The sequence below is a fragment of the Grampus griseus genome (genome assembly GCF_964374135.1).
Source record: "Grampus griseus genome assembly, chromosome: 11".
Taxonomy (NCBI): domain Eukaryota; kingdom Metazoa; phylum Chordata; class Mammalia; order Artiodactyla; family Delphinidae; genus Grampus; species Grampus griseus.
Window position 1 is genome coordinate 29427436 of NC_139005.1, and position 12196 is coordinate 29439631.

At 34.7% G+C, this 12196-nt stretch overlaps 1 protein-coding gene across 1 annotated transcript; it reads left to right on the top strand.

Moving 5' to 3' along the window:
- Positions 1-11426: 11426 nt before the first annotated feature.
- LOC309830438 (large ribosomal subunit protein eL22) lies at positions 11427-11872 on the top strand. Its single transcript, XM_082666984.1, has one exon. It carries the CDS (start codon positions 11429-11431, stop codon positions 11813-11815), a length of 387 nt encoding a protein of 128 aa, XP_082523110.1. The 5' UTR covers positions 11427-11428; the 3' UTR covers positions 11816-11872.
- The last annotated feature ends 324 nt before the right edge of the window (positions 11873-12196 follow it).

Consider the following 12196-nt stretch of genomic DNA (forward strand, 5'->3'; position numbering starts at 1 on the left):
AATGCTCAAGGACTTAAAATTATTATAGCTAAGTGATTTGCCCTTGAAATTCAGGGATTACTGTTATGTATTTTGATTCTTGCATTTTATATAATACTAAGTTCATTTGGTTCAGAGCCCTAAATGTTTCCAAATGACTACAATTTTTTCAATGCCAGCAGTTTGGAAAATAATTGCTTTGAATCTCATTTTTTTTTTATTACCCATCATCTACACTATGCCACCCAGACAAGAGAACAGTGAAGTAAAAAAACATTGTTGATTTTTTTGTTACATTACAAAGTCTTCCCATTAACGTATATTGATGTGGAGTTTTTTTAAGTGCAAGGACTAAGATCACTGAAAGTACAAAGTAACATGCCTTAACTTTTGTTGTTTCTGGTAGATAGGCTCTGCTATAGAAATACTGATTTGAAGGATAGTCACAAAAAGTCACAAAACCAGATATGTAAATTTTACATGGATTAGAATATATTAGCTCAAATTTAACTGAATCCTAATTTTAGAAAAGCTACAGAACTTAACAGATAGTCAAGTTAAAAGCTTATTTATTATAATTTGTGATAAGACAAAAGATCATATATTCATACCATTCCACACTTCACAATATATAGGGCATGGAATTTCTAACACTCTTGATATCTTTGGCTTAATCCCATAAAGTTAACATTAAAAACTTCAATATTTTTTGAGAAAGATTAACAATTTAAACAAATATTACATATGGTTTAGGATTTACTAAATGAAAATTGAAATTCCATTCTGAAATTTAGTGATTATTGATTTCTTCAATCCACATAAAATTAATTTCAGGACAGCAAGGCACAGTTCAGTCAGATGAGCACAAATTTCCTTATTTTCTCTGTTCAATGTTAGACAAGAAATATTCAAATATAAACCATGCTATCTTCTGTCTGATGATAGTGTGTCAGATACAATGGTGTTCATCAACCCAATCTATTCAGCCCCACTGTTTTCCTAGTCTTCTTTCATCTAAGGAAAGCAATGTAGCATGGTTCCAACAATTAGATGGAAACAAGTCACTGAGTTGAGCTTTTGGGAATGTTTTGAAGAATGGTGAGGCTCCATAGGCAGGCAGTTATGCTTTTGCCCTTAGGCACTTTATGTTTTTTCCACCCTTTCTTCTTATTTATGCTTGGAATAATGGCAGGTTGTTAGAAGATTATCAACCATACTATGAATGGGAGAATGGAATCCACATGCTAAAAATGGCGAAGCAGGAAGATAGAATGTACCTGGGGCTTCAATGGCATTGGTCAGAAGCTGCATGTTTAAGAAAAACTTATAACAGCAACAAAACAACTAAGAGAGAAGAGGAGGTTGAGAGAGAATGAGAGAGAGAGAGAGACTTAGAATGAAGAATGTTCTTTTATGTTTTTCTCCCTTGTTTGTACTCTTTCTTTGAAAAAGAAAACCATCATAGGATAAAGTGCTAAAAAAATGCTCAATATTTACTTAGTTAACTTATTCAATATGCTTTCCAGAAGAAAAAAAAATCATTACATGAAGTGGTTGACAGAATTGTAAAAATATCTCCCCAAGATTTTTTGTTTCCTAGCTGTTCAGTAAAGCACTGATACGGGTACTGCTGAGAAGAGCCTTTCACATGGAATTAAGGTTACTAATCAATTGCTTTATATTAGGAAGGTTATCCTGGATTACCTGAGTGGATCTAATGTAATCACATGAGCCCTTAAAAGCTAAAGAGGAAGACAGAATCATCAGTCCAAGAGATGAAGCTTAAGGGACTTGACCCACTCTTGTTGGTTTGAAGATGGAGGAATGGGGCCAGGAGCCAAGGAAGGCTAGCAGCCTCTAGAAGCTGAGAAAGATCCCTGATGTCTAGCCAACTGGTAATACCAGCAAGAAAACAGGGACCTTAGCCTTACAACCACAAGGAAGTGAATCCTACCAATCACTCACACAAGCCAGGATGTGGATTCTGCCTTAAAGCATCAAGGAAGGAACACAGCCATGTAGACACGTTGATTTTAGCCTTCTGAGACCCAAGGAAGCTAGACTTCAGACTGTGAAGGCACTGTGAGATAATGCTTGTGTTAAGTCTCTGAATTTGTGGCAATTTGTTATGGCAACATTATGAAACTAATAATCATAGTAATACAAGAGAACCTGTTTAGGACATTTGCAAAAAATGTCCTGACATATTAACCTTTCAAAAATTACTTTCATCAAATTATAAGGCACAGATCAGAGATCAAAACCCTGAAAAATTACTACTAAGAACTCAGTGGTTGAGTGGAGGCAGGGAAGTAAGGATCATGAGATGCAATCAGGGTAGATAGTGTGTGGCTCTGTGGATGGGCCTTTGTGATTGAGTTTCCAATTGGAAGTTTGAAAAATAAATGCCAAAAAACTACACTACTTCAGAGTTTTCACTAGTGTCAGTTTCTAAAAAATCTTACATGAATTACTATAATTTCAAAAAAACATTGATTTTACTAACATTTTATATTGTTGTAACTCTAAGGTTTGAACAATAATGTTTACTGTGAAATACAGGAAATTTATAATTATGTGTTTTTAAATTGTTTGCATGTAAAAAGTAGGTTGATTGAGACTATGCAATCCCATCTATTCACTCTTTGTGATTATACTGAAGTGCCATTCTCTTCAAAAGAGAAGAAAATATAGAGAGCTCAACTGAAATGAAAGGATTATAGTAGTATGAATTACTCATTCATATTAGTGATATATTCAATCAATCCAAAATATTAATTGAATAACCATTATATCCAATGATTTTTATACATAAATTTACCTATATTGCCACAACACAATGCATATTTTGAATGCATTTAAATTATTTTACACACATATACAAAATAAGACTGCTGATGATTAAATTTCACTTCGAAGTATCTTATTAGGTGATTAAATAGTAGGTGGCACAGAGTACAGTGAATAGTACCAACTATTATTTCATCGCTCACTTATAATAAGAAAACATTGAATAAAGAGTCAGTGTTGTATTTATCTGAGTTTCCCAAGCAAACAACAAAATACCTAATACGTAGGAACATAAAAATGCTGTTGGAGTGAACTGTATGTTAATAGTTACACGATTTAAGCAAGAACATGACCAAGGATAAATGTATAACTGAATAGTTATGTTCTGTCATTTTGATAAAAAATTTCAAAATAACACTGAAAAGTCAAGTTTTGTTCTCAATTATTTGCTATCTTTCATTCTCTAAACAAATATTACATGAGTACTTGCCATGTAGCAAGTATCCAAGACATTTAGGGAATGGAAACGAACAAAGAGAGTCTCTGGCTTTAAGAATTTCCTGGACATGTTCGAATGTTTGCCACATGCAATACCTGAAGATGTTTATTAGAGCTTTATTCGGCATGCAGCAAAGGGCAGAGGAGGAAGTGTTTAACTCAAGGTAAGTTGTTTATCTGCTGGGGGAAAATCAGTGAAATCAGCTGAGAAAAACTGTCATGTGATATTATGGTTTAGTTATTCTGAAATGGGAAATAAAAGAATATTTTATACAGAAATATTAAATTATTTTATGGTGTGCAAATTAAATTTTTTTCATTGAGGTTTTTTAAAATGGCAATGTTAATCATGAACTTAAGAAAAAATATAGGTGAAAAAAGAGAAATGAGTTATATTTTTCAGGATTGGGCTGAGGGGAATATACTCCAGGCAGTGGCAACGGAAGATGCAACTTGCAGGGCTGTGAAAACTCATGGAACTTTTGAATGATGACAGGGAGTTCAGAGCCAGAGCAGAGAGGTTTTGTAGGCAGACAGGGATGAGTCTGAGAAGCAAGCAGGAGTAAGATCAAAAAAGTTCTCAAATATATTGCCAACAAGTATTTGACTTCAAGCTAGGCTCTGGGAACTCAATGACAGATGTGAATTGCAGAGGAATGACCATATTTCCATTTCAGAACAATCACACTGGCAACAATGTGGAGAGTCAGAAGGGAGGCCAGAATGTGAGCACTCAAATGAAGAAAAAATAAGCATGAGCCCAATGCCAGCAGAAATAGGGTGGAGGAGAGGGCTTCAAGAAAGGTTTAGGACGTAGAGTCTGTAAGACTTTCTGATTGATTTGAAATGAAGGGGAGGAACTGCCAAAGGAAGATTCAAGGACCACCCCAATTTACTGGTTAGCAAAACTTAACTTATCACACATACTTGTGATAACTATAAACTGAGATTTAAAAAAGTCTTATTTATACTTGAATTTCAGAGTTAACCTAAACATTTCCTAATAAAACTTGCCTATAATTATGATTCCTTCTATTTTTTTCCTAATACTCAAAAGCAGTGATTTTACATTTCATGTAATCATGGTATAAGTGGCATGAGAAATACTAATTGCAGAATATTTACTTCAATAAGCCTTTTTCTCATGTGTTTGAATATTTCAAAACATAGTTCGTGACATTAAAGAAAAAATAAAAAAGATATAGTTAATTCTAAAAGGCACCATGAAATGCAAAAGTGCAACCTGTACTTAAAAAAACATTAAAACATTGAGTATTTGTCCACATACATTGCCCACTGATTTGCAGCAGCAGTAATTCATGTAAAAGCTATCATGTAATATACATGAGATTGCTTTTCTACAATCTTGCAGAAAGGATACTTGGAAGTATCCTTTTGTACCAAAACTGGAATCGTTTTTCTGATGATAGGGTAAAGTAAGGTGAAGCTTTGCATTTCATGAGTAGTCAGTAAATGTAGGTGGGTGAAATCATTTATTCCTTTCAAACAGATCACAAAATGTGTTATTCTTGATGATTTCCAACAATATTATAAGTCCTTGAAGTAGCACATGTATTTGCAGAAAAAAAAATATACACATAAGCAAAGCAGGGTGAAAGAAACAAAAATTTACCCATGATCCCAATAGCGATTATATATATATTTGAAAGAGAGAGAGAGGATGCTAGCTAACTGACTAGGTAATCAGACTCCCTAAGCAAAGTCTACCATTACAGGGATTCTAGGAATCTAGAATCTAGGGGTGGGCAGGAATATAGTGATTCTAGTACGTCATAGTGCTTAGTCACTGGGGAAGCAGTCTGTCAAGAGCACATTGGCCAATCTTGGGGCAGCTGGAGGCTGTCAACCAGCTATCCTTCCTGCAGAAGTCTTCCTTGAATAGAGATGTAAGCAAGACACCTCCCATCCATCCCTTGCTTCATACAGATTCTCTTCTCTGTGCATGAGGTTTGGAAAACAGCTCCTTCATCATTTTTAATCATTTTTAAGCTTTGTATATGCATTTTTCTTTTGAACCAGAATCATTTTTTTATTTAATTTTTAAAAAAATTTTTGGCCGTGTCCAGTCTTTGTTGCTGTGTGCAGGCTTTCTCTAGATGCGGCGAGTGGGGGCTGCTCTTCATTGTGATGAGCGGGCTTCTCATTGCAGTGGCTTCTCTTGTTGTGGAGCACAGATTCTAGGCACGCGGGCCTCAGTGGTTGAGGTATGAGGGCTCAGTAGCTGTCACTCACGGGCTCTAGAGTGCAGGCTCAGTAGTTGTGGCACACGGGCTTAGTTGCTCCGCGGCATGTGGGATCTTTCCGGACCAGGGCTCAAACCCGTGTACCCTGCATTGGCTGGCGGATTCTTAACCACTGTGCCACCAGGGAAGTCCCTCCTCCGTAGTTCTTGTCCGTGTTTCTGAGGAGAAACTTATGAGAGGTTAGTGGGAAGAGGTACAGACACCATTGCTGCAGGTAGGTTCAGGGTACCATTAATACTCATCCTCTCCCTCCTCAAACACCTATACTAATTTCCTCCTACCCTTAATTATTACCACAGGATTTGGTAGCTTACCTGGCTTTATGACCCAGGATTAGCTATATAATTTTCTGTGTTCAGTGCAAAATGAAATGTAGGACTCCTTGTTCAAAAATTACTAAGAATTTCAAAACAGTGACAGCAGAGCAATAGACCAAGCATGAGGTTCTTTTAAGTATGGGGCTCTTCATTTGACCTGTGGGACTGCCCAGGTCAAATGCCCATGAATCTGGCCCTGTTGTGGCCCAAACTTAAATTTCTAAAGGGACTGAGACCGTGGTAATCACCCCTCTGTCTGGCTGGGGTTGCTGCATCCATCCACTCACAGGTACAACTGGGTAAGTTCCAAATTTCATAATGAGAATGCATAATCATTACTGAACTGAGCATGAGGAATTGGATTAATATCATGATTTTAGGTGTGGAAATGGTAAATAGGAGCTTAGAATTCACTAAATTATAAAACTGAAGAATGTTTCAATGTTTATGCCAGTTGAATGGTATTCTTTTAACAATGTTACTTTATTTTCATATGTGATGGGAACCTCCTAATTCCCGAAAAGACCTGTGACTTCTGAAAAACTAAACAATATCTTGAAGTTTTGTGACTTCACACCTACTTTATAAACTAATTGAGCTGAAGATTGGGGTTTAAAATTCTTGTGTTCTCGAGTGGACAGCTTGTGAAAAAAATTGAGGAAAAAATAATACTTACTGGAAAATAAGAAATTTATTTGGTAAAGTATAAAAATATTCTATTGGAGAAGTGAATATGGCCTGTGCATTGCTTATTAATAATAATAAATATTTACAAAGCACCTTCTAGGCACTAGGAAAAGTTCTAATTGCTTTACATTTTTTTATTATATGATAAATGCCCCCATTTTATGGATAAGGAAACAGAATAAGTAAATATAGGTAAAAATTTAAGAGTTACAGTCTTAATCAGTTTTTAAAATTAATTACAAATTAATAAAATTCATGTTCTGGTATAAATTAAATTGTGTTTTGAATCATTTACTTTTAAAAATTTGTTTTAATTTTACTCAAAGAGAAAAAATATACTCCTGAGTTTGATTAGAGAGAAAAATGGTCACATTTCAGGAACTAGGTAATATATGATCTTTATATACAATGCCAGCACCCAGGAAGAGACTGCCTATCATAAGCTGTTTTTTCTCAAAATAACAGCTTTATGGAAATATAGTTTACTTACCATACATTTTACCACTTTAAAGTGTGCAATGTTTAGCATTAGTGGTTAAGTGTTCATTGTTTGGTGTATTCACAGAGTTCTGCAAGCATCACCACTATCTCATTTTGGAATATTTGCATCACCCCAGGAAGAAATCCTTTAGCAATCTCTCCCCTGTCCTTCCTCTTCTTAACTCCTATTAAACTCATAAGTTTTTCAAAATTGAAAAAAGTCACATTGAACCCTAACCTGAGGCCCCATTTTTTGTTTGTTTGTTTTTAAGCTGTGAGAGACTTATTTGTTTGAAGTTTATGATAATTTTGTGTTTAAGAGATTTACAATGCCAAATTACTGAGTGTTTGATAGTAATGTTAATTTAAATGTGTTACACTAGATATAACAAAATTCAGATTTTTCCTTATGTAGTATGTTTAAGATGGGTTGCTTGTATATTTTAACCCCTTAACATGACTCTGCATTGAATTTCTATGGTAACAGCATTTCTGCAAAAACATAAAAACATTCAGAGGCTGTGCCCTGTCTCTCCTTTTCCTGTTGCCTTTCAAATCAGGAGAACATGTCTCTCCAGAAGTCACTGGAATGCCCTACATACATTTATTATTATTGCTATTTCCATCTCCCAAATTAATATCAAAACTACCATGATAGATTTGTAAAGAAACCATTTAGGACTACTCATGAGAAAGAAAATTATCTTGGATAATGACAGAAAAGAAAAAAAAATACAGTTAGAAGATAGGAAGTCAAATTCAAATTGTTTGGCCTAATTCTGAATGTATCATTTTCATTATATAGTCAACTTCTGCTGTGCCCACTTGACTTTATGGCTTAATGATATGATTATGCCCAGTTGATGATAAGTAGCTCTGGTCATAGGATCACCCGAAATCCTAGTCATGTTTAAATAGAACATAGTGGTATGTGAGAAGCTCTTACTCAAACTAAGAGTAATTTACTGTCACAGCAACTAAGACTTTGTCCCCCAACTTCAATTAGGCTATGATGTTTTATCATAATATTTCATTCCTCTCAGATTTCCTATCTTTGGTTATAGGACCAGATGGTTTCACTGGTGAATTCTACCAAATATTATAAGAAGTCATACCATTCCCTCTCAAACTTCTCCAAAACATAAATGAGGAAAGAACACTTTGAAATTCATCTTACAAGGCCATCATTACCTGATACAAAAGCCAGACAAGGATATACAAAAAAATTAAATTACAGGTCAATATATGTGATGAACATAAATGCAAAATTACCCAATAAAATATTAGTAAATCAAATTCAACAGTACATTAAAAGGATCATACACCATGATCAAGTGGGCTTTGCTTCTGGGATGCAAGGATGGGTCAACACTTGCAAATTAATCAATGTGATTCACCACATTACAAAATAAAGGATAAAATCCTGTGATTATCTTAATAGATGCAGAAAAAGCATTTGACAAATTCAACATCTTTTCCTAATAAAAAACTCTTAACAAAGTGGATATAGGAGAAATTTATCTCAACATAATAAAGGCCCTATATAACAAGCCCACAGCTAACATCATAATCAGTGATGAAAAGGTGAAAGCTATTGCTCTAAGATCAGGAACATGACAAGAATGCCTGTTCTCACTATTATTTAACACAGTACTGGCAGTCCTAGTCAGAGCAATTAGTCAAGAAAAAGAAATAAAAAGCATTCAAATCAGAAAATAATAATTTAAATTGTCTCTGCTTGCAGATGATATGATATAATATTTATAATAGACTTCACCAAAAGACTGTTATAACTAATAAACAGTTTCAGTAAAGTTGCAAGATACAAAATCAATATACAAAGGTCAGTTGTGTTTCTATACACTAATAATACCTATCAGAAAGAGAAATTAAGAAAATGATCTCATTTACAATTGCATTAAAAAGAATAAAATACTTGGTAATAAGTTTGATCAAGGAGGTGAAGGATTTGTACACTCAAGAATTGTTCCAGATTGAATGTTGAGCATCTTTTCATGTACCTGTTGGCCACTTGAGTGTCTTCTTAGGAAAATGTCTACTTAGTTCTTCTACCCATTTTTTAGTTGGATTATTTTGTATTGAGTTGTATGAGTTCCTTATGTATTTTGGACATTAACCCTTTACCCTGTATATGGTTTGCAAAAATTTTCTCCCATTCTGTAGGTAGCCTTTTCATTTTGTTGATTGTTTCTTTAGCTGTGAAGAAGCTTTTTAGTTTGATATAGTCCCACTTGTTGATTTCTGCTTTTGTTGCTTGTGTATTTGGTGTCAAATCCAAAAAATCATTGCCAAGATCAATGTTAAGGAGCTTTCCCTACATGTTTTCTTCCAGACGTTTTATAGTATCAGGTCATATGTTGAAGTGTTTAATCCATTTTGAGTTAATTTTTATGAGGAGTATAAGATAGAGGTACAATTTCATTTTTCTCCATGTGGTTATCCAGTTTTCCAGACACCATTTGTCGAAGAGAGTATTCTTTTCCCAGCAAAATAAGGTATCAAAGAGGTATCAGCACTTCTGTCATTATTGCAACTTTACTCAGAATAATCAAGATATGAAATAACTGAAGTGTCCATCAATGGATGAATAAATAAGATGTAAAATATATATGTATGTATATATATATATTTATATTATAATTAATATTATAATATATATATAATTCAGCCATGAAAAAAAATGAAATTCTGCCATTTACAACAACATGGATGGACCCTGATTTATTACGCTAAATGAGCTAAGTCAGACAGAGGAAGATTAAATGCTGTATGATATTACTTATTTGTGGATTCTAACAAAGATAAACTTGTAAAAACAGAGAGTAGAATAGTGATTCCCAGGGGCTGAAGGTTGGGGGATTGGGGAGATGTTATTTAAGGATACAAACTTAAAACTAGTAGATAAATAAATCCTGAAGTTCTAATGTAGAGCATAGTAATTATAGTCACCAATACTGTATTATGAACTTCAAATTTACCAAGAGACTAGATCTTCATTGTTCTCATCTCAAAGAAAGAAGTGATAATTATATGACACGTTAAAGGTGTTAGGTAACACTATGGTGGTAATCATATTGCAATATATAAATGCATCAAATCAACACATTGTACACCTTAAAATTACACAGTGTTATATGTCAATAGTATCTCAATTTAAAAAAGAAAAAAAAGTAATTGGTTGAATAATTTAGTTATCAGAATTGATATATGTGTAACTTTACCACCTCAATGTGAAGCCCTGATTTCTGTCTAGTCTAAGCTTCAGAATTCAGTTGTAAATTAGAAATGAGGATTTTGAAAAGTCCTACACAAAAATCCATGTAGATACATATAGCACGTGCACACACACACACACACACACACATCATACTTTGTATATTTATTTTGAATAGAAAATGGAATAAGCAGGTGAGTAGTTTCAAAGTTGAAGATTTATTCATTTTTGGAAATTTTTAGGTAACTTTAGTCAGTTTGATATAAATATCAATATACTATATGTTGGCTGCCATTGGTCTAAAAATCTACCAGATCTTCCAGCTCCATGCTACTAATAATATCTACTACTGTTGTGAGCTGAATTGTGTCCCCCCAAAAGATATATTGAAGTCCTGAACCCAGGCACCTGTGAATGTGACCTTATTTGGAAACGGGGTCTCTGTGATTTAACCAACTTAAGGTAAGGTCATATTGGATTGAAGTGGGCCCTAAGTCCAATGACTAGTGTCCTTATAAGGAGAAAGAGACACAGAGAGGTAGACATGCAGGATAAAGGGCCATATGATGACAGAGGTTGGAGGGATGAAACTTCGAGTCAAGGCACGCCAAGTATCTGCCAATGATCATCAGAAGTTAGGGAGAGGCAATGAAGGATTCTTCCCAAGAGTCTCCAGAGGGAGCCTGGCACTGCTGACACATCAATTCCAGACTTCTAGCCACCAGAACTGTGAGAAAATAAATTTCTGTTGCTTTAAGTCATATACTTGTAGTATTTTGCTATAGCAGCACTAGGATATTAATACACATACTATATACAATAGTAGATTGGCCAGTGATATTCCAACTGGGTAAACATTTCTTTGACATGTTCTTACACAGATGGGCATTCACCATACCTTAATGACTTGCAATTTATAATTTTGCTTCTGTGACAGACCCATGATATGAACTTTGGAACAACAACAACAAACAAAAAGTACTGGGTGAAAGAACAGTATTGTTTCTCCTGAGAGACAATTAGAAACTGGTTTCAGACAGGCTGGAAGTAGAGAATGCAAATTTTCTGTTAAAAATCAGTGGAATAAAAGCATTTTATTTCAATCTCATCTTTTCGACCCCTGGCAAATGCCTAAAAGAACAAAAGAATAGTAGAGCTTTTCTACCTCCGCTGCGACGATGGCGCCAGTGAAAAAGCTTGTGGTGAAGGGGGGCAAAAAAAAGAAGCAGGTCCTGAAGTTTACTCTTGACTGTACCCATCCTGTAGAAGATGGAATCATGGATGCGGCCAATTTTGAGCAGTTTCTTCAGGAAAGAATCAAAGTGAATGGAAAAGCTGGGAATCTCGGAGGAGGTGTTGTAACAATCGAAAGAAGCAAAAGCAAGATCACTGTAACTTCCGAGGTGCCTTTTTCCAAAAGGTATTTGAAATATCTCACCAAAAAATATTTGAAGAAGAATAATCTCCGTGATTGGTTACGCGTAGTTGCTAACAGCAAAGAAAGTTACGAATTACGTTACTTCCAGATTAATCAAGATGAAGAAGAGGAGGAAGATGAGGATTGAAACTCAGTTATCTGGAGTATTTTGTATGAATTCTTAAATAAAATTTAGGAAACAAAATGGTGGCTTTCCTTGTATCTCTGCAGTGTGGATTGAACAGAAAATTGGAAATCATAGTAAAAGAGCTTCACTTGGGCTGCCACTCACTTACTTGTAATTAAACTTTTTTTCTGCTTGAAAATTTCAATTCTTTTGGTAGAAATACCAAAATGTGTAAGTCTCCTTCAAGGGAACTGACTACTGTTTGTCATTGAACCGGTGGATGAGGGCGTGGAGATGTGAGTTCAGTTAGTTACTATTTTACACAAAAAGGGGTGGGTCAGTTTCATCTGGTACTTTTCTCAAAGATTGAGGAATACAAATGTGGGAACTCCTGATTCACTG